At 39.0% G+C, this 24,387-nt stretch overlaps 1 protein-coding gene across 2 annotated transcripts in view; it reads left to right on the top strand.

Annotated features, from left to right (window-relative positions):
• Positions 1-24,387, top strand: part of TBCK (TBC1 domain containing kinase) — a 252,372-nt gene that overhangs the window by 222,761 nt on the left and 5,224 nt on the right. The window contains exons 25-26 of one of the 2 annotated variants that reach the window (XM_063458389.1): positions 12,573-12,732; positions 23,635-23,712. In XM_063458389.1, coding sequence (XP_063314459.1) covers positions 12,573-12,732; positions 23,635-23,643 — 169 coding nt within the window. In that variant the 3' untranslated portion in view covers positions 23,644-23,712. Of the gene's footprint in view, positions 1-12,572; positions 12,733-23,634; positions 23,713-24,387 lie in introns of those variants that run through there. The other variant, XM_063458388.1, reaches the window with a different exon arrangement.

Consider the following 24,387-nt stretch of genomic DNA (forward strand, 5'->3'; position numbering starts at 1 on the left):
AGTGGCTGTCAGGAAGACAGCCACAGAGGGCAGAGTTAGAGCTGCAATGTAAACATTGCAGTACTAAGTGCAAAAAGGTTACAGCACCCAGACTACTTCAATTAGCTGAAGTGGTTTGGGTGCCTACAGTGTCCCTTTAAGGTGAACACTACCTAGTTTGGGATACAGTAGCAAGTGTGTTTTATAATGAACTGCACAACAATTCAATTTAATAGGGTTTACTGGGATAAATAATTAAATAACCACTAAAGGCACCCAGACCACTTCAGCTCAATGAAGTGGTCTGGGTGCCAGTTCCCCCAGGTTTTAACCCTTCAGATGTAAACATAGCAGTTTCAGAGAAACTGCTATGTTTACACTGCAGGGTAATCCAGCCTCTAGTGGCTCTCTCCCTGACAGCCACTAGAGGCGCTTCCGTGATTTACACTGAGTAAATCGCACTTATCTAATGCTGGTTTTAACCCCTTCAGCGCCGAGGGAGGGGGGCACTCCAAGAGTCTATAGTGCCAGGAAAACGGGTTTGTTTCCTGGCACCATAGGATCCCTTTAAGTAGAAACAGACAAATTCCACAGCTCCTCTGGACTAATCATTATGTTTTTCAGTGGTTTTCAGTAGAAGCTGATTATCAAGCAAACGGATGGGCTTCATAGAATCATACTTAGTTTTAATTCCTGGGGAATCCAGCACTAAGCCTAGAGCATGCAGACTATTATTAAAATAGTTTTGCCATCAAGAAAGCCATTGCGTTATGAATATTTGATCAAAAATGTTGATGGTGTATTCAGAATAATGATGCTACAAAACATGTAAAATAAAATACATTAATCTAGAGTGAGTGATCTGTATTCTAAAGGAACTGGGTTAACTAGCCTAAAGAAAAAAACTTTCAGCTATGTGGCTTAGAACACCCGAGGATAATAAGTGAAGTGAGATATAATACATCAAAATGATTAGATTTATCTGTTCCTTCGCTCTAAATGCAGGTCTTGGCTTGCAAACTGCATCAGGAAGAGACTGAGATTTTTTTATAGGATACCATGTAATTTCGTTTAAAATTGAAAAAACACGCTTCGTGTGTCTTGCAAATTGTTGTAGCTTGCCTCGACTTGTAAAAGGCACAACCAGTTTACCTGATTCTCAAGGAAACTATAAAACAAAACCATCTGACTAATATAGCCTCAGGGTTACAAATGTAACAAACTCTGCAAAGGGCTATTGGAATGTCTGCCAGAGTTTTAAAGGTGATGATGAGCAGACACCAGATCCTAGCATTCCACTCTGTATTCTCCAGATCATTTTCTTTAACTGCTTAAACATTTAAACCGTGCTAATTGCAGACACTTTATGAATCAGCCAATGCTATTACATTCGAAAACTCTACAGGTCAGTTGGTTCTTATCTGCCAACATATATATTTTACCAAGAAATTCCAACTTGTAGTATATTACAAAAGATTTATAATATTAGATAATGTACTACTACAGATCATCATGACTTTTGCAATCCAGTAGAGGTCACACTCAAAACATTGAATTAAAACGTTAATATATTATTATTTTTTTACACAGTGCTTATAACGTTCTATTTTATCATAACGTTTTATTATTCATTTATTTGATTTAATAGCGTTGTATAAGCTTTCCAAATAATGTAATATTTGTGGATTAACGTTAAAAATGGTTTAATATTACGAAACATATTTTAATTTTGTGATAGTTTAATATATTTTTTTTCATATAGATATTTTTATACATGATGTTTTTTTATTTTCAGATTTTGAAAAATATAATTTTAAAAGTTTATCCAAAAATATTGAATCGTTTGAAAAGCTTATCCCCAAATATTAAAATGGAGGCCAGTCTTGGGAAAACTTGAGTGGATGTTGGAGTAGTCTTTATACTTTTTAGTTTCTTGGTACACAAAAAAGTGTTGCTAATGTAATGTAGATTTAAGCAGGAATTTAGAGTTTGGGTATATTTTCTGGTTAAAGTCTCAGAATGCTGCACAGTGGTGAATTTATTTATTACTGGCATTAAAAAAAGCACCAACATATTCCACAGCGCTGTACAATTAGGAAAAAGACAAACACAATAAGAACAGACCGATACAACAGGCAGAGGACCCTGCTCGTGAGCTTATAATCCAAAGGTTAAAATGGGGAGATGAGACAGGAGGTAGCAGAGGAATTTTTATGTGATGGCAAAGAAAATTAATAGTATAACTGCAGCAGCTGATAACATGCAAATGGAATGAGGCGGTGATTGACTGTGGTTCCAAACAGCTGTAAGTAATGCTATATAGTTAGAAGGAAGCAGGGTGGGTAGAGGTGAGTAAAATGAAATGGCCTTTTTGTTGCAGGAATGGATGTGGGTTTGGGCCTAAGGAAGAGAGTTAAGACAGTTACATAAATAATGAGATTATACCACCACAAGTATATGCAGTTATTTTTTGGGGGGAAAATCATTATATATACCACGATAGCTCTCTTAATGAAATAGTTCTCATACATAATGTGATGCAATGAATACATCTATGCACATGACGAACTGTCAGTAACATGCTTCATTGTGTATTTTTCCACTCTTGTATGTGTATGCATAACTATCTAAACTGTGAAACAGGCGAAAATGCCTTCTTTTCTAACTGCTATGAAGTGATTATCAAGGCAGTTACTTAGCAGTGGGACCACAGCCATTAAAAACTAGAACTGCTTGACTGTTCCGGATAAATGCACCCTCATTCGGAAACACCGATAGTGTGAGTTGGGAGATAACGTTTGTACCTTTCAAGGAAACAGCAGATGATTTTTTTTTTCCTCTCCACTACCCACCTATGAGTTCATTCCACACCTTTAATCAGACGCACAATGAGAGATACAGGAAAAGGAACAATCTCTGTGTCCAAGCGGCAGTAACTTAATACATTCAGTGACTTGAATCAACCCAGCCCTTTTATACTCTCAGCTAAGATTCACAAACATTAAATCTATTATTGTCATCTGGTAGCATAATATTTTATTTTTAACTGTTTAAAAAGCAAAGGTTTCTAGGTTTTAGAAAGTGTAATGCCTAAAAAATTTTTTTGCCTTTTTCAATATTGCAACAAATAAATAAATATGTTATACACATCTTGTCTCATTGGCATGGAAAACACATAAACACCATTGCCGCAATGTTGTTTATGACTTGTAGCACTGTAGTGTGATCCTGCTTGAATGGATGGCTGGAACATTGATCTTTTTTACAGTAGAGAACAAAACATATTAATATTTGATTGCCACGTGTTTCCTTTAAGTGTATAATTTTTGAATGTACCATACGTGAGAGAAATCCAAATGCATTCTTCATGGTTAAAAGAAATGCTGCATCTAAATTTTGCTTATAGTGAGATATAGTTGCAATCATAAATATAAATGAAGGAATGATCATACTGTTAACGAAGATGGAGAGTAATGATAATAGCATATGATAGAGCTGTATAGTAAATCTGTTCAAGATGAGGTGAATAGGAAGAAAACCAAGGGGATATAGTCGTACTGTGTACTCTAATTAGTGGATAGCAAGGTAAACTATACGCAATACAGAAATCTAGCCATACTGAGTGCATGGGTTCCTATATGAGAAGGGTGGACAAATACTGCCACAGTATGTGGAGCAGTCCATGGATGAAACATATAATGACACAATGGGGATACATGGATTTATTATCATATTAGAGCACTACCTGTCAGCCTGGGATGCCGCCCCCTGTGTTCCCCCTGTCAGGGGGGGACCCAAGAGGTTGCCTACTGGCCACCTAATGGATCCACCGTGGCGGGGGGCTGTGTTCCCAGCAGAGATGGCAAGGGAGCTGTGTTCTCCCTGCTCTGCTCCTTCGCACGTCGTTTGCTGATGCCGGGAGCTAGAATATGATGTCATAGTAGGGAGATCACAGCCACCCGCCGCACTGAAGAACCCAGGGACAGATCCACTCCAGCTATGGGGGCTGGGTGGACATTTTTTTATTTAAAAAATATGTATAATTTGTGTGTGTCTGTGAGTGTGTGTCTGAGTGTATGTCTGTGAGTGTGTGTATATAAGTGTGTGTGTCTTTACATGTCTGTGTGTGTGTATCTGTGTGAGTCTGTATGTATTTCTGTGTGTATGTGTGTGTCTGTATGTATGTGTATGTCTACATGTATGTGTATGTGTCTGCATGTGTATCTGTTTGTCTGCATGTGTCGTGGGGCAGGGACGTATGGGGTGGGAGGTAGATGTATGGGGGGGGTGGGCCCAGTGCAATTTTCACACCGGGGCCCTGTGGTTTCTAGTTACGCCTCTGCCCAAAACACTTATATAAATCATAAATGCAATATTGAAATTAGCCCTAGTCATTATTCTAACATGCACTGTAGTCCCTAATGTTGTAAATATCCAGATTTGCAGTCACTCCCTATATCTAACCCTATGTTTAGCCCTAGCCTTAACCATAAATCTCCTTCCTCCCCCTAACTCCAAATCTCATTGTAACTTTAGGCTCCTGAGAGATCAAACAACCGATCTATATGAGTAGCCGCTACCACAACATATTCAACACCATACCCTTCTAATGGCATTGAATTTGCCCAAACATGGAAAGTTTCAACCAATGCTATACAATGGAATATATCACCCTTTTGATTAAATGTGACACAGGTCGCTGATCCCTGGTATATACATTCTCCCTTACATACATAATATTAACATTATGTTATATTCATTTTAAAAATATTCTGCATTACCTTTAATCAGGCTTGTTCTCCAATATGGGATTAACTTAAATATCCGTGTCTACATGTTGTATTTGGAATTTAAATGAGTAGAAATTCTCGTGGCAGGGGGAACTTAGGAATTTGTTTTAAGACCTGCAGGTGTACTGCTTCCCTAAAAGGGTAAGAAACACTGTGTTACAGTATTTTGTTTTATTATTATAGTGTACGTTACTTTCAATAGTAGCAATCTTGGAGGGATACCATCTTTAAGCTTGACATATTTTAGAGTTTTATATTGCTACATTGTTAAGGGCAACATTCCAAAAGAAATTGTTATAATGATAGTCTGGGAGGTCTGCCAAATGCATTGTCGGCACCTTAGTTATGGAAAGAACAGTAGCCTATTAGCAAAATGTTTATTGCAGTACTTGCAGTTGAGCAAATGTAGAATTTCTATGATTTTTGGTCTAATCCAAATTTGCATTTTATTTGACACAGTTCTAAAATACCTCAGATCCTGATAAAACTGACTAGTTATCACTGTTCTGCAGCATACATTAATCTGTATGAAAGATTAAATTTACTTCTCATATTGCAGAGGTTTTTTTGTTTTTTTTAATATTAACCTTCTATTTCAGTCTTAGTTGTTTCCTGGATTTGCGTCATTTAGAATTTGCTGTCCTATGGTAAAGTTGGGTTGCATAAATAAACCTCTAATACTCTGTTAACGCTTTGTTTAGCATAATGAATTTAAATCATGAATTATCCCTTTTTTTTTTTTTTTAATTAAATGTACTGTTACTGTGATTCTATACTGTGATCATTTGGCCGCTTTGTCCATTTTGGATTTTTCATTCATAGTTGGAAAAGAGGAAAAATGTAAACCTTAAATAACAGATAATTATTGTGTGCACTAATTAACACATCAGCCACTGTTTAATGTGGCTGATGTGTTAATTAGTGTAATACTTGTATTAGGTGCGGGTCCATGCTGTTGTCTTCTCTCGCCTTGACTACTGCAATGCACTTCTCAGTGGTCCTACGTATTCCCAACTTGCTCCGTTCCAGTCTATAATGAAGGCGGCGGCGAGGCTCATCTCCCTGTCTGCCCCCACCTCTCACGCCTCCCCTCTCCGTCAGTCCCTGCCCTACCCTTACCTTTTGTGTCAGTATACCCCACTCCCTCTTGCATGTAAGCTCATTGAGCAGGGCCCTTAATCCCTCTGTTCCTGTGTGTTCAACTCATCTTGTTAAAAATATATGTCTGTTAGTCCACCCATTGTAGAGTGCTGCAGAATTTGTTGGCACTTCATAAATAATAATAATTGGTTACGTTTGTCTCTGGCACACGAACAGTTAATCTTTTTTAAGTTTAAGAACAAATCTATATCCTTTAATCATCCACTTCAGTGAACATGTTTGTATTAGCTGCCATGACAACGTGTTTCAAGTACTCCATCATGATCTATCCACAGGCGTCAGTTTTTACATCCAGAAGTAAAGTAGTTAACTGAGAAAACTATTATGTATTTACTTATACTAAACTGGAAGGGTGTATATTTGTAGAATAGAATATCTCTACTTTATTTGTGCTTTAAAGGTTTTCTCCAACCAAAAAAAAGTGTTTTACTTCATATCCTCGTCTCCTCTCAAACTTAAGAAAATGAAATAAAGCATAAACTGACCACTGTTTAACCCCTTAAGGACCAAACTTCTGGAATTAAAGGGAATCATGACATGTCACACATGTCATGTGTCCTTAAGGGGTTAAGCGCTGAGACCAAGTTCTCCTCTCAGCCCCATTCCTCCATCTCTGACAATCCTCCCCTTGGGTAGCAAGGGAGGGGTGCCACCAGTTTTGTTATAGTGAAATTCTGCCCATACAGACTTCAAATTACCAACGTTGTCATGGTGCTTGGAAAACCTTTAATCTTATTATGATATAGAGAACACTCATTCCTTAGAGGGTCTATCAAACATGGTGCTAAATACAGTCTGTGTTATTATTTGCTCCCAATTGTAGGACTTTTAATGCAGCAGATGGCCACCCTATAATGAGAACAGTGCCGGATTAAGGTTCCTCCGTGCCGTTGGCAGAGCACCTGGCTGAGTGCCAGACTAGAGCAATGGGCTCTTTTTCTGTGAGTCGTGTGTGTGTCGTGGCTGAGTGTTGTGCATGCAAGAGTGTGTGGAGAAGCGTGAGAGTTGTATGAGGCAGGCTGAATGTATGTGTGCGAGAGTTGTATGTGTAGTGACTGAATTGTGTGTGTGTCTAGGGGAAAACAAGAAAAGAGAGATTTTTCTTCCTTGTATATGGCATAGCAGAGCACTGTACATAGATATTAATGAGGAACAGAGTATGTACACTTATAATTATAACGGTGGACTTTGTCAATTATATGAATAGCCAGCTATACAATAGTAGCCTACAAATGCAGTATTAAGGATCATTATGATAACCAAAGAAAAACAAGTTACCTGCACTCTCTCCTTAATCCCTATGTATTTTTAAACAAATGGAGGTTTTTTTAGTTACCTCCAATGGCTGTGAGAGGATGAGCCCACCTGCCAACGTCAAGGCAGACCCCCCTAGGTGGGTACTAACTATAACCATTCACCTTGCTTCCTTGAGCCTCTGGCAAAAATCTCTAATGAGACAGAAATGGGTATTTTTTATATACACCCCTATACATGATTAACCCTTAATAGGGAACACATGGGATGGGCGGCTGCATTGTAACAAGGCTGAGTAATACAAAAAATGGATACAGATGCAGAAAGAAAAGTCCTGCGCTCACTCCCATCACTGGGTGGCAGCAAATGACTACAGTACACATCAGCCCCAATAAATAGTAAAAACCAAAGAAAAACAAGTTACCTGTGCTCTCTCCTTAATCCCTATGTATTTTTAGTTACCTACAATGGCTATGAGAGGATGAGCCCATCTGCCAAAGTCAAGGCAGACCCCCCCTAGGTGGGTCCTAACTCTTTTTGCATTTGTATCCATTTTTTGTATTACTCAGCCTTGTTACAATGCAGCCGCCCATCCCATGTGTTCCCTATTAAGGGTTAATCATGTATAGGGGTGTATATAAAAAATACCCCTTTCTGTCTCATTAGAGATTTTTGCCAGAGGCTCAAGGAAGCAAGGTGAATGGTTAGAGTTAGATCCCACCTAGGGGGGGGGGTCTGCCTTGACGTTGGCAGGTGGGCTCATCCTCTGATGGCCATTGGAGGTAACTAAAAAAACTCAATTTATTTAAAAATACATAGGGATTAAGGAGAGAGCGCAGGTAACTTGTTTTTCTTTGGTTTTTACTATTTATTGGGGCTGATGTGTACTGTAGTCATTTGCTGCCGCCCAGTAATGGGAGTGAGCGCAGGACTTTTCTTTCTGCATTTGTATTTATGATAACGATGGGAGGAAATGTGTTGATTTTCTAATGATATTCTATGAATTCAGTGTTCTAAAGTGTGTAAAGTGGACTGCAATTTAGTTCAGATTTTATAGATGACCATAGTTACAGAAATGATTCTCCCACTCTTGTGAAAGCTCTGCTTAAAATGCTTAATTTACCCCATCGATATGCCTTATTGAAAATACATCCATTGTCCATGTGTTTTCAACACCATTACAGTGTGAAATCCGTGTTCCAAATGAACAACCTGACCACACTGGGTAGAGAATTTCTGAATGTTGATGGTGAGCTTATGCGATGGATCTTCCCACTTGCATTAGAATAAGTCCCATAGACTGTGACAGCTAAGACTACACCTAGACAGGTTACCATTGGTACACGTTTGTCTCATTAAATATTCTTCTGAAATGCTTTGTTCTTTACATAGTTGAATGTGCGGAAAACAAAATCACACAACAATTTAAAAATGGAAATCGTCCTGCACCAGTCTGCATTATTTTATTGCTCGCTAAGTTGTCTGGTATTAAGGAGGTGAACTAAATGGTGCTCCCAAGCTCGACATATAGCCCTTAGAAGCCTGAGTAATATAGTCCCAAATCTTCAACAACTTCGCTACAACATACTCATCTTGCTACAACAGACAACGTAATTGCGTTCTTTTATTATTTTTATTGTTATTTACGTTACTATACTCATAAAACTGTGCATCTGCCTCGATTGCCATTCAAAATATGCATACACATCTTGAAATACCCACCTTGGCTAATCATTCACATGCTGTCAGCTAGCCTGGACTATTGTTTCATCATTTACTGACAAAAGCTTATTATGTCTAGTCTAGCTGTTAATCTACAGAATGTTGTTAAACTATACTGTTAATCCTTGATAAATAACAAAAAATGTGCCAGCCTAACTAATGCCACACATTGTAAAACAAATGTCTGCCAATTCATCCAGGTGTCGCTGTTGTGGCGCGCCAAGGCTACTTGTTCATTTTGTGCACAACAAAAATAAAGAATTAAAAAAAAAAAATGGAAATCACATTTTTCAACCCATGGAGGTCTGGATTTGCAGTCACACTCAAAATTAAAGTGGAAAAACACACTACAGTCTGATCCAACTTTGATGTAATGTCCTTAAAACAAGTCAAAATGAGGCTCAGTAGTGTGTGGCCTCCACGTGCCTGTATGACCACCTTACAACGCCTGTGCATGCTCCAGATGAGGTGGCGGATGGTCTCCTGAGGGATCTCCTCCCAGACCTGGACTAAAGCATCTGCCAACTCCTGGACAGTCTGTGGTGCAACGTGAAGTTGGTGGATGGAGCGAGACATAATGTCCCAGATGTGCTCAATTGAATTCAGGTCTGGGGAACGGGGGGGGGGGGGGGGGGGCAGTTCATAGCATCAATGCCTTCGTCTTGCAGGAACTGCTGACACACTCCAGCCACATGAGGTCTAGCATTGACTTGCATTAGGAGTAACCCAGGGCCAACGTCACCAGCATATGGTCTCACAAGTGGTCTGAGGATCTCAGCTCGGTACCTAATGGCAGTCAGGCTACCTCTGGCGAGCACATGGAGGGCTGTGCGGCCCCAAAAAAATTCCACCCGACACAATTACTGACCCACTGCCAAACCGGTCATGCTGGAGGATGTTGCAGGCTGCAGAACGTTCTCCAAGGCGTTTCCAGACTCTGTCACGTCTGTCACATGTGCTCAGTGTGAACCTGCTTTCATCTGTGAAGAGCACAGGGCGCCAGTGGCGAATTTGCCAATCTTGGTGTTCTCTGGCAAATGCCAAACGTCCTGCACGGTGTTGGGCTGTAAGCACAACCCCCACCTGTGGACGTCGGGCCCTCATACCACCCTCATGGAGTCTGTTTCTGACCGTTTGAGCAGACACATGCAAATTTGTGGCCTGCTGGAGGTGATTTTGCAGGGCTCTGGCAGTGCTCCTCCTGTTCCTCCTTGCACAAAGGCGGAGGTAGTGGTCCTGCTGCTGGGTTGTTGCCCTCCTACGGCCTCCTCCACGTCTCCTGATGTACTGGCCTGTCTCCTGGTAGCGCCTCCATGCTCTGGGCACTACGCTGACAGACACAGCAAACCTTCTTGCCACAGCTCGCATTGATGTGCCATCCTGGATGAGCTGCACTACCTGAGCCACTTGTGTGGGTTGTAGACTCCGTCTCATGCTACAACTAGAGTGAAAGCACCGCCAGCATTCAAAAGGGACCAAAACATCAGCCAGGAAGCATAGGAACTGAGAAGTGGGCTGTGGTCACCACCTGCAGGACCACTCCTTTATTGGGGGTGTCTTGCTAATTGCCTATAATTTCCACCTGTTGTCTATCCCATTTGCACAACAGCATGTGAACTTGATTGTCACTCAGTGTTGCTTCCTAAGTGGACAGTTTGATTTCACAGAAGTGTGATTGACTTGGAGTTACATTGTGTTGTTTAAGTGTTCCCTTTATTTTTTTGAGCAGTATGTATGTATGTGTATATATATATATATATATATATATATATATATATATTCTTAAACCTTTAAAGAGAGAACTCACAGGACATTTTAATGAACATATCGCTGCATTTATTGAAGCTTACTCATTGCAAACCAAACAGGATCAATGTTTCAGTTCTACACTGGACTTTTATCTAGATAAAATAATTATCTTGATAAAAGCCCACTGTATGAAATGTCGATCTTGTTTGTTCTTGCATGAGTCTGCTTTAATAAATGCACCAATATTTTCATGAAAAATGTCTTGTGGGTGCTCTCTTTAATTTTTTTTTTTTTTTTTTGACTGAAATCTAGCACCCAGTCAATGAACTATACTGTAAGAGAAGTTGAATGCCTGTTTACTAGTCTGTCCTTTCCTGAAATGTTATTAGACTTGGGATCTGCAATAACATAGGATATAGGTGGGTACTTTAAGTAATTTTGAGAGGTTTTGGGGGGTTTGGAATAAGAATGACTGTTAACTGTGGAACAAATACTTACTGTTTGGTGGATACAATTAATAGACATTTAGCATTAAGCTTTCTCTTTATTGGAGACAACTTGCTTCCTAGGTTAACTGTGTTTCACTGACGTTGTTTTTAGAGTCCATTTGAATACCTATAACAGTTTTTTTACTTTAATTTGTTCCATAGGCAATTCCTTGGTGTGCCCCCCTTAAAGAGATACGCTATTAGTTGAAATTTGAGTAAGGTTCATCTCAATGAAGTCCCTGGGCAAAATCTTACTTAATGTGTTAAACTTTTTTCTAATGGTTGAATAACTAAGATGTCCTCCTGTTCTTTCTCAGCTTAGTGATCATGCTGGTAACATAGGTTGCCAGGTACTGTCTCAGTCCAACAGATGTATGAACAAAAATGGGATACAGCTGAATAACTAGAAAAAAAAGAATATATAGCACATAGGATGCATGCTTTGTATTTTATGTGATTGTTTAAACTGCAGAATTTTCTCTGATGAAGTCCAAGTTGTATGGACGAAACGCGTTAGATTGCAGTTATTTTTAAATTTTATCGATTGATTCTTCAAGGCTATTTACTGCCTTTTGAATAAAGAATTTTTTTTACATTTCAATTGGCATTCTTCCATTCCTGTGAAAGACAGAGCAACCTACCCGTGGAAGGCAAATACCATTTCAGCCCATTGTGGGCTTAAAGGCGCATTACCCTACACCATTTCGTGAGTGCAATCTTTGTGGGCTAAATCCAATTATTGTTAATGTACTTCACTATGTGCTATGTATTCTTTTTTTTCTAGTTATTCAGCTGTATCCCATTTTTGTTCATACACATATCTGTATTTGAGGTTCGTTTGGGGGAAACCTCTTGGGAAGCTGTATCCATCTTATACGCAGTTAAGTACCTCTGCATATTCCTACCATTGAGTTGGTTAGGTGTACTTGTGTATATATATTTTTTTGTCTTGTGCATTTTTTTCTTGTTCATACATCAGTCCAACAGATGACTTGCCTATTGCTAGTCCCGTTAGGACTGTAGAGCAGTATGGACGGCTCCCTGGGAGCATGTTACGTGTTAAAAACATTTTAGGTGGAAAATAGTTTAATATCTTCAGGTAAGACGTCACCCAGTGACTCCAGCCACTATTTAAAATCATTTAAATATAAATGTGAAATGATACATGAACATGAATTGGACTTAAATATAAAATGTAACTGGAATATGTACTATAACTATATAAAGTGATTTTACAAATCTCAAGGTTCTTAAATATTAAGAATAGGGGATACATATAAAAAATAAACTGTATATTTTTTGTAAGTAAGAGTCATGTGTCATATTTCAAATCATAGGAAGACAGTGGACATCATTTGAAGTGTTGATTTATTGATGATATCTCCCTACACTGTATCATTTGAAATGTTCCTAAACTGTATTCTCTCAGCTTTAATCGTGGTCACATCCCTGGCAGCATTAGCATTCCATTTGGCTCTGCATTTACCACAGAAGGAGAACTGGTGCCATGCACCGCCAGTGCCACACTACAGAGTTTTAAGGGCAAAGTTGTTGTGATAGTTGGACACGTTGCAAAAAATACATCTGAGGTAAGTTTCAACCTACTGACTAGTCTTTTCTCTTGTTTTGGTCAAGACTATTATTGAATTTACAGGTCATGTTAATGATTGCTGTCTCTTTTATTCACTACTTGTAACTGTGACGTTAGAGTGGTTATCCCAACGTTGGCATAGCTATTTATCTAAACAAAACTGTGTACTGTCAGTAGTGAGATCCTGTTACATCTGTAGCGAGATACACTACTGTTCAATCTATGAGACTGCTACTTCCAGTGTTATGTGATTTCTAACCAGTATATGACACTTACTATTATATAATAATATCCTATCCCTTCCAATGTCCTACTTTGCACCATCTTTGTTTATACAGCATATGGCAGAACAACACATTGACTGGCTAATCAACAAATGCTTTATAAAATATGAGATATCAAACTCTGTTAAGGAACACATCAAGTTGGACGTGACATATATTTTTAATGTATTATATAGATAGTGCATTAAAAATAAGCAAATAAATAAAATAATGATAACAAATATTTACACCTTTAAACTCCCTGCAATCCCAAGGTCTCCAGCTTTTGTAGTTTGTTTTGTCCAGACTAGTTCTGTAGGTTATCAGGAGGCACACATTCTATTCTAAATCTATTTCATAAAGTCGTGCAGGGTTTATAACATTTCATTAAAAGGTCTCTATAGTGTTAGGAATACTGATTTGTATTCCTACCACTATAGTGCCCTCTAGTCCCTACCTGACTCCAGCATGATGTCGCTTCGTACAGGGTCGGCGATCTGCCTCCTGTGATGTCATCCGATGGGGGGACCTAATGCACATGCATCGCAAGTGCATTAGGTCATCCCTATAGGAAAGCATTAAATCAATCAATGCAGAGTGTGACAATGCCAAGCATCGTTTAAGGGACTCAGAGCCCACTAGAGTGCAGGAAGTCCAGAGTCCACTAGAATGCAGGAAGTTCCTCTAATGACAGTCTGTTACATTATTGCAGTTTCTCTAAAACTGCAATGTTTTACATTGCAGGACTAAGAGGGACAGGGGCAGTGCAACCAGACCACTTCATTGAAAAGAAGTGGTCTGGGTGACTATAGGGTCCCTTTGAATGGACACTCTAAGCACTATAAACAGTACAGCGTGTAGTGGAAGCTGTCCCACATAAGTTCTAACGTTGCACAAAACTAATATTGCTTATGGCAAAGTGTGAACCTCTGCTTTAGTAAATCAATGCAGACCAAATGGACCACAGGTACCCGATAGAGCCAGGTAAGTGTCAAATCATTCATAAACCGTTTAATAGCTTCAAATGTGAAAATGCTATGGGACTCCTGGCACCATAACCGCTACAACCAGTACTTATCCCTTTAAGTATTTGCTAGCATTTCTATAATCACTTATGAATTTATGCCTGAGCTGCTGCTGCTTACAGCTTCACTGGAAGCTCCATTCATAATCTGAGCTGCACTGGAGGACTGAAATGTATGTACTGGGAGAGCCTTGCTTTTTAGTGGGACCACTGGAACAGTTTGACAAACATGTGGACAGCACTCAAAGACTCTTTGCACCATAATCTCTGCTAAGCAGAAAATATTTTGGTGTTTAGAGTGCCATAATAAGGAGCAATATACATTCCAATTAACTGCAAGGTACCACTTTCTCAATATATATATAAAATAAATGCATTTGCACCTATATAATTGAAATGATGCTTATCTCTTAATACCTTGCATGGACCAAATCCTCAGGATCTGCATTTCTCAATCTCTGTCAAGATCAGGAAATACATAAAATCTCTCACACAATTGTGGACCCTGTAACTCTGAATAAAGCACTGATGTGCATTATTTATAGAGTATTGATTATATCCATGTGTGGTGCTTCTACAGGGACAGCATTTCATAATGGGCATTCATGTGCTCAGTATGAAGCAAGGCATGATTAGTGACTGTAGCCGACGGTAAGTACTTGAAGACATGGCCCTTGTTTGAATATACAGCCTTTCGGGATGCTGCAGAACCTTCACAAAGTATATTTTCAAAACAGTAAAATGGTGAATTATTATTTTAACACATTAATAGTCAGTTTGCAATGAACTGATAAGTGAAACAAAAACTGTCACCAGTCCAATTTAACATCATACGTAATGTAAGTCAACAGCAAACTGTGTAATGGAGAGAGAAAATGTCAAATACGTTATCAAAGGTCTTTTCACTGCCATGTCGCTTGAAGGGCATTTAGGGGTTTTTTTTTGTTTGTTTGTTTTTAAAGTAATCAGATTTCTGACCTTTTGTTTGTACATGCACAGTGTCTTTTTATGTAATCTAAAATATGATATTTGGCATCAAGTTTTCCATTTGTATCTCAGAATAAGAGAGTGAGATTGTCCTGGGTTATACTTAATTCTGTCCAATGAATAAGTGGAAAAGGTCATCATGCGACGGTTATATCAAATTGCTGCAGTTGCAGCAGTTAATGCCTAGCTATGGCAGTGTTTGCTGAGTTTGTGTTTACATAGTTATTTCTTCATGACAAACATTAGGCGATGCTTTCAGTTGATTAGTAAATAAATTGAAGCAGCTCTATCCTTTTATTTTTTTCATTTACGATTTCCACTCATAAAACAACACAGAGTCTTTTAAAGTGGAGTTATCAGGAAGCATTTTGTATATTTTGCATACCCCTAAGCCGACGTGGATTCTGTGGGACAGTCTTGTATTGCTGTCCCAGGTTCAATACCAGGGTTAACTGCTAAAGTGAGAATTCAAGGTACATACAAAGTGAATTTCAAAATTAAAGGAACACTATAGCGTTAGGAATACAGATGTTTTACATTGCAGGGTTAAGGGACAGGAACACTGCAACCAGACCACTTCAATGAGATGAAGTGGTCTGGGTGCCTATAGTGTCCCTTTCAGGTGAAAATAGCTGAACTGGAAAAATTCTCTAAATCAGCCAGGCTTTCAGCTCAGCTACTCTGGCCTTAAATTTGAAATTCATTTTAAATTCTTACTTTAGTTTATAAGCCTGGAAGTGTAGCACAAGAATATCATTGCTCGATGCTTTTCTTCCTACATTAAAAAAAAAAAAACACTTTAGCAACACTCTGAGAACCGGCAAGCCTGAGTAAAGCTGGAAAACTTAGCAAGCACCCCATGCAGCATCGGATGTGGTGTTAGCTTGATAAAGACCTGCATGCAGGTCGAAACGTTGCGATGTCCAATAAATCTGCTTGACTTATCACAGTGAGTGCTGAGATTTCTCTATTTATACCCATTTCTATTGAATGACCACTTCATTTAGCCGGAGAATAACCTATACATGTCAGAGAAAGCTATCTTTGTCTCTGTGCAACAATATCCTCAGGGCATGCTTATACACAGCTATTATTTACAGTGAACTCCTTAATTTATCTCTTACCTAAGGTGAATGGAATCCACTTCTTGAAGGGTTAGTTTGCTTTAATTGTAAAAAGTAGCAAAAGAATGCAGGAGGGAGATACCATAGTACACTGCATATCGGTCAGTCACACCTACAAGCAAATCTTCGTCTTCTCACAGACTTCAATGCATTTCTACACATAAAGTCCGCACCATATTTCGCAATACTGTTTCTGCTATTTTTTTCACCCTCACCAGGAATGTTAATAACATCCCTTTAGATAAATAATAGGATAGCCGTTTAAAACATGACAATGTTTCATTCTTTCCCAGATGTTACTGATGAGAATTGAAAAGGCCTTTGCGTTAGCAGGAAAGTGATGTCATCATTTCACCCCTGTCCTCTGCATTCAATAAGATGTAAAACGTTTCATTTATTTTTTTTTGGCACAAATCTGGAAGAGCAATTAACAGAAATGATCCATAGAATGCCAGTGGCTTAGATCCATCACATTAATTTATTCTAATGTATTCTTTCTATTATATTCCAGAAAACTGCTTGTGTGAGAAAGCATCCCCCTGCATCTTATGACTTTAGTTAAACCCTCAGGAATTGTATCATTGGCACATCTAGGAAAACCCAAATGTAAAGAAATAAAAAATATATCTATACACACACAAGTAACATTAGATAATGTGAAGTATCAAAATCACAAACCTTAAAAGCCCTTACATGCTCATGGATACAAAGCAGCAACTATCCAATCATATATCTGATCTGCAGAATCATTACTAGTAAAAAGACAAGATATTTATTCTAGCAAACTATTTAAGTGTCATTGTTACAAAAATTCCAGCGAAAAATTACTAAATCTAAAAACGATACTGTAAGATAAAAATAAAAAAAAGCTATTCACATTTCCAGGTAACTATGAAATATTTTTTTTTTGTAATGAAATACACCTTATATTTCTACTGGAGCAGCCAGTAATTGCCAATTGGTGATCATCATTAATGGCAGAGACAACCATTTTAGCAATGATCTACTTACTGATTAAATATTGCAACAAGCATGGAAACTATAGTGGAAATTGTAGTTTACACGAACATGTCAAAGTGTCTCTTTCCACAGTATAACTATTCAAACGTAAGTTAAACATAATTCGAATTTTGGACTCTTTTGAGTGGGCATTGTTTCTTACAACAATACTTTGCAATTCTTCTACAACATTGATGGCTAATCTGGATATCCCATATGTTTGGTAAAACCATTGTCCATGATACTGAATAAGTTGCATTTTCAGTTAAATTTGGGGAAATCATTTGAAGCATTTATTGTGTTGAGCTATTTCAATAACTTTAGTTTTTTAGTTTGTTCATTACGAACAGCTGAAAGTCTGTAAACTTTAAAGGACCAGTATAGTGCCAGGAAAAACTTGTTTTCCTGGCACTATAGGGTCGATAGGTCCCCCCCACCCTCAGGTCCCCCCTCCCACTGGGCTGAAGGGGTTATAACCCCTTCAGGCATTTACCTTTCTCCAGCGCTGGGCTCCCTCGGCGCTGGTGACCTCTCCTCCCCCTCTAACGTTGGCTCCCGAGTGGAGCTAAATGCGCATGCGCGGCCAGAGCTGCGTGCGCATTAAAAACGCCCATATGAAAGCATTACTCAATGGTTTCCTATGGACGTCAGCGTCTTCTCACTGTGATTTTTACAGTGAGAATTGCGGAAGCGCCTCTAGCGGCTGTCAGTGAGACAGCCACTAGAGGCTGGATTAATCCTCAGTGAAACTGCTATGTTTTCAGCTGCAGGGTTAAAAATAGAGGAATCTGGCACCCAGACCACTTCATTGAGCTGAAGTGGTCTGGGTGCCTATAGTGGTCCTTTAACAATAAAAATAATTTTCAATGGGAGTTGAATAATTTTGATTACAACTATATGTAGCTGCTTTAAGCCAAGAAATGTAGTTCAAAAACATGGGGCCAAGGACAGTCACAATTGTTCTTTAGTTTGGTTGCACGCCTCCCAGTAGTCCTGATTTCATTGGGGTGGTCCCGATTTCGGGGTCGTGTCCCACCATTCGTAGTTTGTCCCCACAAAATTGTAAACCAAAACAGAAGTGCAAGCTACCCCCAAAACAGCAAGCTCATAATTAGATGCTCTCAGTGCACTAGGACCCTGCAAAGAGCACTGAAACTCTTGGACATGTCGTTCTGCCCCCTTTGGGTGAAGCCAGTGCTAAAATTTGCGTCACTGGGCCACCCCTGTTCCTCGCTCATCGGTGTCATATGTGGATGTCTTTTGTGAGCTGTGTATCAAGCCAAACAAAATGCAGGCAGTTTAAAGCGTGGTTAGTAGACTGTTGCTGGGATCATGCTTTTAGGTTTCAGCTCCACTGAACACCTATTTAAAATTTTTACCCCGATCGATCTGTAATGGACTCGTTTCACATATATTGTAGCGGCAATAAACATTAATTTTCACTATGCAAATTTGTGATATTGCTTTCGTTACTTTTTGCATACATATATCTATTTCTTAGTAACATTTCCAGAAATAATGCATCCAAAAATAATCACTTTCCTTTTTATCTTTTTACAAATAATGTTATTAAAGTCCAGAGTGTGGGAACTAAATATTATTAGGGGCTGAGGGAGATGCTGGAAACATGCCTGGCTGAAGGTCTCTCTCTGGTCTCTGAAAGCCTGGCCAAGAGAAATTCTTTCTGTGTTTTCTTCATGGTGTCACGGGTTCTCCGGTCACTGACTTGATGACCCACATTTTAAAGCTCTTGTATAGTTCCTGTTTGTATCAAAGAAACTATTAAGCAAATAGCATCATAATAATGCTCTGCCAGATTACATTTCACTTGACTCACTAGCTCAAGACTTATTCATCAGACATTTGCCTTTACGCCATTGCAAGAGGAGCATTTATTGAAAAATCTCATTAGATCTGATTACTTTTATGCATGCATCTGAAAACTTAACAGTTGTTCTCAGTACGGATATTTAACTTTGCCTCACACACGCCTCCTTGGTCAGCTTTTCTTGCTTAACTAATTCATGATTGCAATCTGCAAGTTAATGTTCCAGAATAATTACATGTGAACTAAAGACAAAGACTCCAGAGTATAGGAATTTGAAAAAATATGATGCAAAAATATAAATGTTCACAACTTCATGTGAACCTTTTATATCTGCTGTTTTCATGAAGTCTATTTAGAATATGTCACTTCTAAATCCTGTTTTCATCTCTTTTCATTGTGAGTGTTTTCTTTTTATTGGACCTAAAAAATTGTGTTACAATTGTTTATTTAGAGCTGTTGGACCACCGAAGATACCTAGACTAGTTCACCTCAAATAAGTGGTGTTGGTGCAGTAGACCTTTAGTTTTGTAGAAACTGGAATGTTTACATTGCAGGGTTAAACACATCTCCAGTGGTTGTTGTATTTGCAGCTACTGGTGGTGTTTACCTGTGAGAACTGATTCAGGATCTATTCTCAATAAAATCCTGCACCATGGGAATTGCTGCGCATGCACACTAGCCTTCCAATGCTACTGTATGGATTATTGATGATCTTAGCCAGGTTTCTGGTCACGGCAAAATAGACAGAATGCTAAAAATATTTTGTTTGCTTTATTGTGGACACAAATATTCCTCACATGGTGCCAACTGAAGAAAGAAGTGATCTAGGTAATTGCTTAACCTGTCTTATGAGAAATATGGCCCAGTTTCTAGTAAATAGTTTTCTCCAGTTCCATAATCATGCACTATAGCAAGGGTGGGCAATCTTCAGCCCTCCAGATGTTTTGGACTACATCTCCCATAATGCTCTTAGGGCCATAATGCTAGCAAAGCATCAAGGGAGATGTAGTCCACAACATCTGGAGGGCCGAAGACTGCCCACCCCTGCTCTATAGTTATCACACAGCGTTTTTCTCTGTTTTAAAACTACACACTCAACATTATCCATAGAGAATTATGTCTCAGTAGAAGACAAGCAAATTGACTTTTTACAGTTTATAGGCAAAATGTGGTAAATAGCTTAGACATTTATATTGTAAGCTAATCTAATTAAGCACTTCATGTAAAAGAGCTTCAATGGCTAGATCTCAGCTTACCGGCAGGGACCTCACTACCTTTTGTATGTGTCTGTGTATATTGTATGTTCTCCCTTAATTGTACAACACTGCAGAATATGTTGGTGCTTTGTAAATACAAGTCATAAATAAAAACTAGACATAAGAAACGCACATTTAGAAGAACCTGCACATTCTTAAATATTCTTGCATTTAAAACGGAGAAGTAGTTAGACTCAAATCTTCATATCAGTCCGTTATGCATACCCTTGTCAATCACACAAGGCAAGTGGGACAATGATATAGTTGGTTAAGGAGAATAGAAGCATGTTGGCAGGGCGAAATCGATTTGGACATTGAGAATAGAGAGACAGAGGGGAGAAAAGAGAAACAATTAAGGCAGAATTGTTTCTGAAGAGGCCAAGGTAGTGGTTACCAACCCTGATCTCAAGGACCTACCAATGCACGGGTTTGTGAATTTCTAAATACTGTTCAAAAAATTGACAAATCTTTGAGTGTTGAAGGATTATTTGAGAACCGCAGGACTGTGATAAAGAAAAGAAGGGACATTTGCTGAAATAAGACAGAGGAGCCAGAAAGGGAAATACTGGGACATAAACATGGCAGAAATAAAAGACAAAATGATGTGATCAAGGGGAGAAATATTATAGAGTTTGAAAAGGAAGGAAGAAAGAAGAGTCCAGTTTTATTTTGGTGGTTTCTATCTTCATTGTTTCCATTATAACCTTTGTTTTGTTTTTGAATTCTTTATTGTTAAAAGAGGATCATTAGCTATAAATAATAATTATCCCAAAAGAGCAAGTCAGCATAAAACAGAAAAAAATCTGTTTGTGCATTTCAGTTTTATGAGCTCTTGATGACAACGACATTGTGATTTAATACAGCCTGCGGTTATCCAGTGGATGGAGGTCTGCTTGGTGATAAGGATCTAGCTGAAGCTTGTCCAGCTTCCCAGACCTCTCGCTTCACTGCCTGTGAACTTAGAGGCCCAGACTCTTGGCCTGTCTTCACAAAGCATACCAGGAATCCCTCTATAGTTTTTACTCACTTGTTTGATGAAAACTACACTATATTAAGAGAAAGCTGTTAAAATAACCACTCTTTGTGAATATGCTTTTTAACATTCATATGATCAAAATGTAAATTCCTTAGAACTGGCATTCTCAAACCAAACACAGAAATTTGGTGAATTTATACCATTGGCCAATGTTTTGTGTCTTGCAAGTCTTTCTGTATAGAGGATCCTTGTGCATGTTACCAGTAAAGGTTTGGGGAGGGTTCACCTGCCCTCATGCCTGGGAACCTATAGTTAAGTTGTAAGGGATGGCCATTGGGGCTGAAGTCCTTGATTTTTCTCCCCTCTCTCCCCCCCCCCCCCCCCTTACCCCTCCCCCCCAGGTAGGATCACCAATAGATCTTAGCAAATATAATGGTTATTTATTTAGAGTATATGATCATACATTATGTAAGTTTGCCACAACACTAAGCTGCCTCATTTTTGGCAAGTCCACCTGCGGTTAATCACAGTGGAGTTAAAGTACCACTATAGTGCCAGGAAAACATACTCGTTTTCCTGGCACTAGTTCCCTGAGGGTGCCCCCACCCTCAGGGACCCCCTCCCGCCGGACTCTGGAGAGAGGAAAGGGGTTAAAACTTACCTTTCTCCAGCGCTGGGCGGGGAGCTCTGATCCTCCTCCTCTCCTCCCATTCGGCTGAATGCGCACGCGCGGCAAGAGCTGCGCGCGCATTCAGCCGGTCTCATAGGAAAGCATTATCAATGCTTTCCTATGGACGCTTGCGTGCTCTCACTGTGATTTTCACAGTGAGAATCACGCAAGCGCCTCTAGCGGCTGTCAGTGAGACAGCCACTAGAGGATTTGAGGGCTGGATTAACCCATTTATAAACATAGCAGTTTCTCTGAAACTGCTATGTTTATAAAAAAAATGGGTTAACCCTAGCTGGACCTGGCACCCAGACTACTTCATTAAGCTGAAGTGGTCTGGGTGCCTATAGTGGTCCTTTAAAGGATCACTATAATGTCAGGAAAACAAACTTGTTTTCCTGACACTATATAACCCTTAGGTCCCCCCCTCAGGGCCCCCCTCCCTTGGCACTGAAGGGGTTAAAACCCCTTCAGCTACTTACTTTAATCCAGCACTGGGCTTGGCGCTGGTGACCTCTCCTCCCACTGCGATGTCAGATCCCCAGTTTAGCGGAATGCGCGGAAAGAGCCGCGCGCACATTCAAACAGTCCATAGGAAAGCATTTCTCAATGCTTTTCTAACCACATTCTGCACGCTGAATGCGATTTTTGCATCCAGCATCGCAGAAGCACCTCTAGCGGCTGTCAAGAAGACAGCCACTAGAAGCTGGATTAACCGCGATGTTTACATCTGAAGGGTTAAAACCTGTGGGACCTGGCACCCAGACTTCATTGAGCTGAAGTGGTCTGGGTAACTATATTGTCCCTTTAATAATAGTTAAACTAACTTAATTGTGATTTCTACAAATGTATCTATACATCGTACAAGTTAAAGTCGCTAAAACGTTATCCCAATTTTTAAAATTGTTTGTCTTTGCTTAGTTTTTGCTGCCGTGTCATAGTTATAGCGACATGGAGTCCACAACCAGATCCACATTCTAATGCCTTTTGTAAAAAAAACACATAGTACGAAATGTTGGATGCACAAATGCTAACCGATTCAAAAAGTTCTAAAAATAAATAAATGTGATTATAATGATATGTATCCCTGTTATTTTTTTTTTCTAATCCTCACCATATGTAACATTTGCCCTGTAGAGATGAACACATTTGTCCTAGTATCAATTTCTATATAGGTCCCAGGCTTTAGGAGTATCTCACCTGTGGGTTAATGTCTTTTCTGACTGACATCTAGATCTATTCTCGAAATCTCTTCTAGTTTACAAGCAAATATGTTTAAATATTAGCTCTCAAATATTTAAGGGATTTGCGCAGGCAGCAATGGAAGTCTTTTTCGAGGTTTATCAGCTATTATGTAGGTTAAGAATAACTAAGCATATGTTAGAAAATATGTTAAGACTTCACATGGAAATCGTGTTTTATTCAGTAGCAAACCCCTTTTAAGGTAGGGTCCTGCAGCTCTATTCAAAGGCCTCCGCTCAGCCCACAGTCACGTCTATTGGTAATCGCCAAGCTCCCGGGTTCATTTGAAGCTGGATGATGTGGGAATTCGTAATAAGAAGAGAATGCTTAGATCAAAACCACTGACCGACTACGTTGCTATTTCTGTGCTGGAATAGATTAAAGCTTTTGTTATGGTTTTTGCCACCCCTGTGCCAAACATGCTTTAACAAACTGGTATAAAAATGTTGAGCTTCTACGAGAATGTAAATACTGTGAGATGAAAGCTGAGGCCTCATTCCAAGTTAGCCTGACTTTTTTATTTTATTTCCAAAGCTTTGCTAGCCTTGGAACTTAAAGCAGCCTTCCTTCATATTCTCTACATCAAAGAAGACAAGCTCAAATGTTTGACGAAGCTTCCTGTTAACAGAAACTTTTGGTTGCAATAAAAGGTGACTTTCTTGAATGAAATGTTGCACTTGACCTTGGCTGTCTGAATTTTAGTTTACACAGTGGTGCTTTGCAATATATTTCCATTTGCCCAATGCAAAAATCCAAACAATATAAAGAAATAAGCATTATCACTGCACAACATTAACTAATTTATTACAAGGTTTTATGCAAGTTCCATAATATCTTAATTGTCCCAGATATGACTACTTTTCTATTTTTGTATGAAAATAAATGTGAATGATGAAATAGCACAACATTAGCTTTCTTTTGAATACTTTTGATTTGTTCTTATTGTTTTAGTTGTATGTTTTAAATCCGAGTTTGTTCATCTGTTAGTTTGACATCTCACAGGTAGCAATTCCCTTTACTTTCAAGAGAAGATGAGTAAATGTATAGTTCTTTCAGTATGAGAGAACAAATACATTTATTGCCCACTGTCCATATATTTAAGGGGTTAAGATAGGCCATAAGTCCACAGTCTACTAAAACGGTAATATAATGCAGTGCATGGGCTGTAGTGAAAGCCCATTTGGACAGCTTTAGATGTGTAGACTTTCACATGAGAAGCTGTTTTTAGAGCAATGGCAGCAGTGGCTTTACGTAAGAACATTATGCATACATTGTATGAGCGTAAGG

This window comes from Pelobates fuscus, chromosome 6 (assembly GCF_036172605.1).
Source record: "Pelobates fuscus isolate aPelFus1 chromosome 6, aPelFus1.pri, whole genome shotgun sequence".
Taxonomy (NCBI): Eukaryota; Metazoa; Chordata; class Amphibia; order Anura; family Pelobatidae; genus Pelobates; species Pelobates fuscus.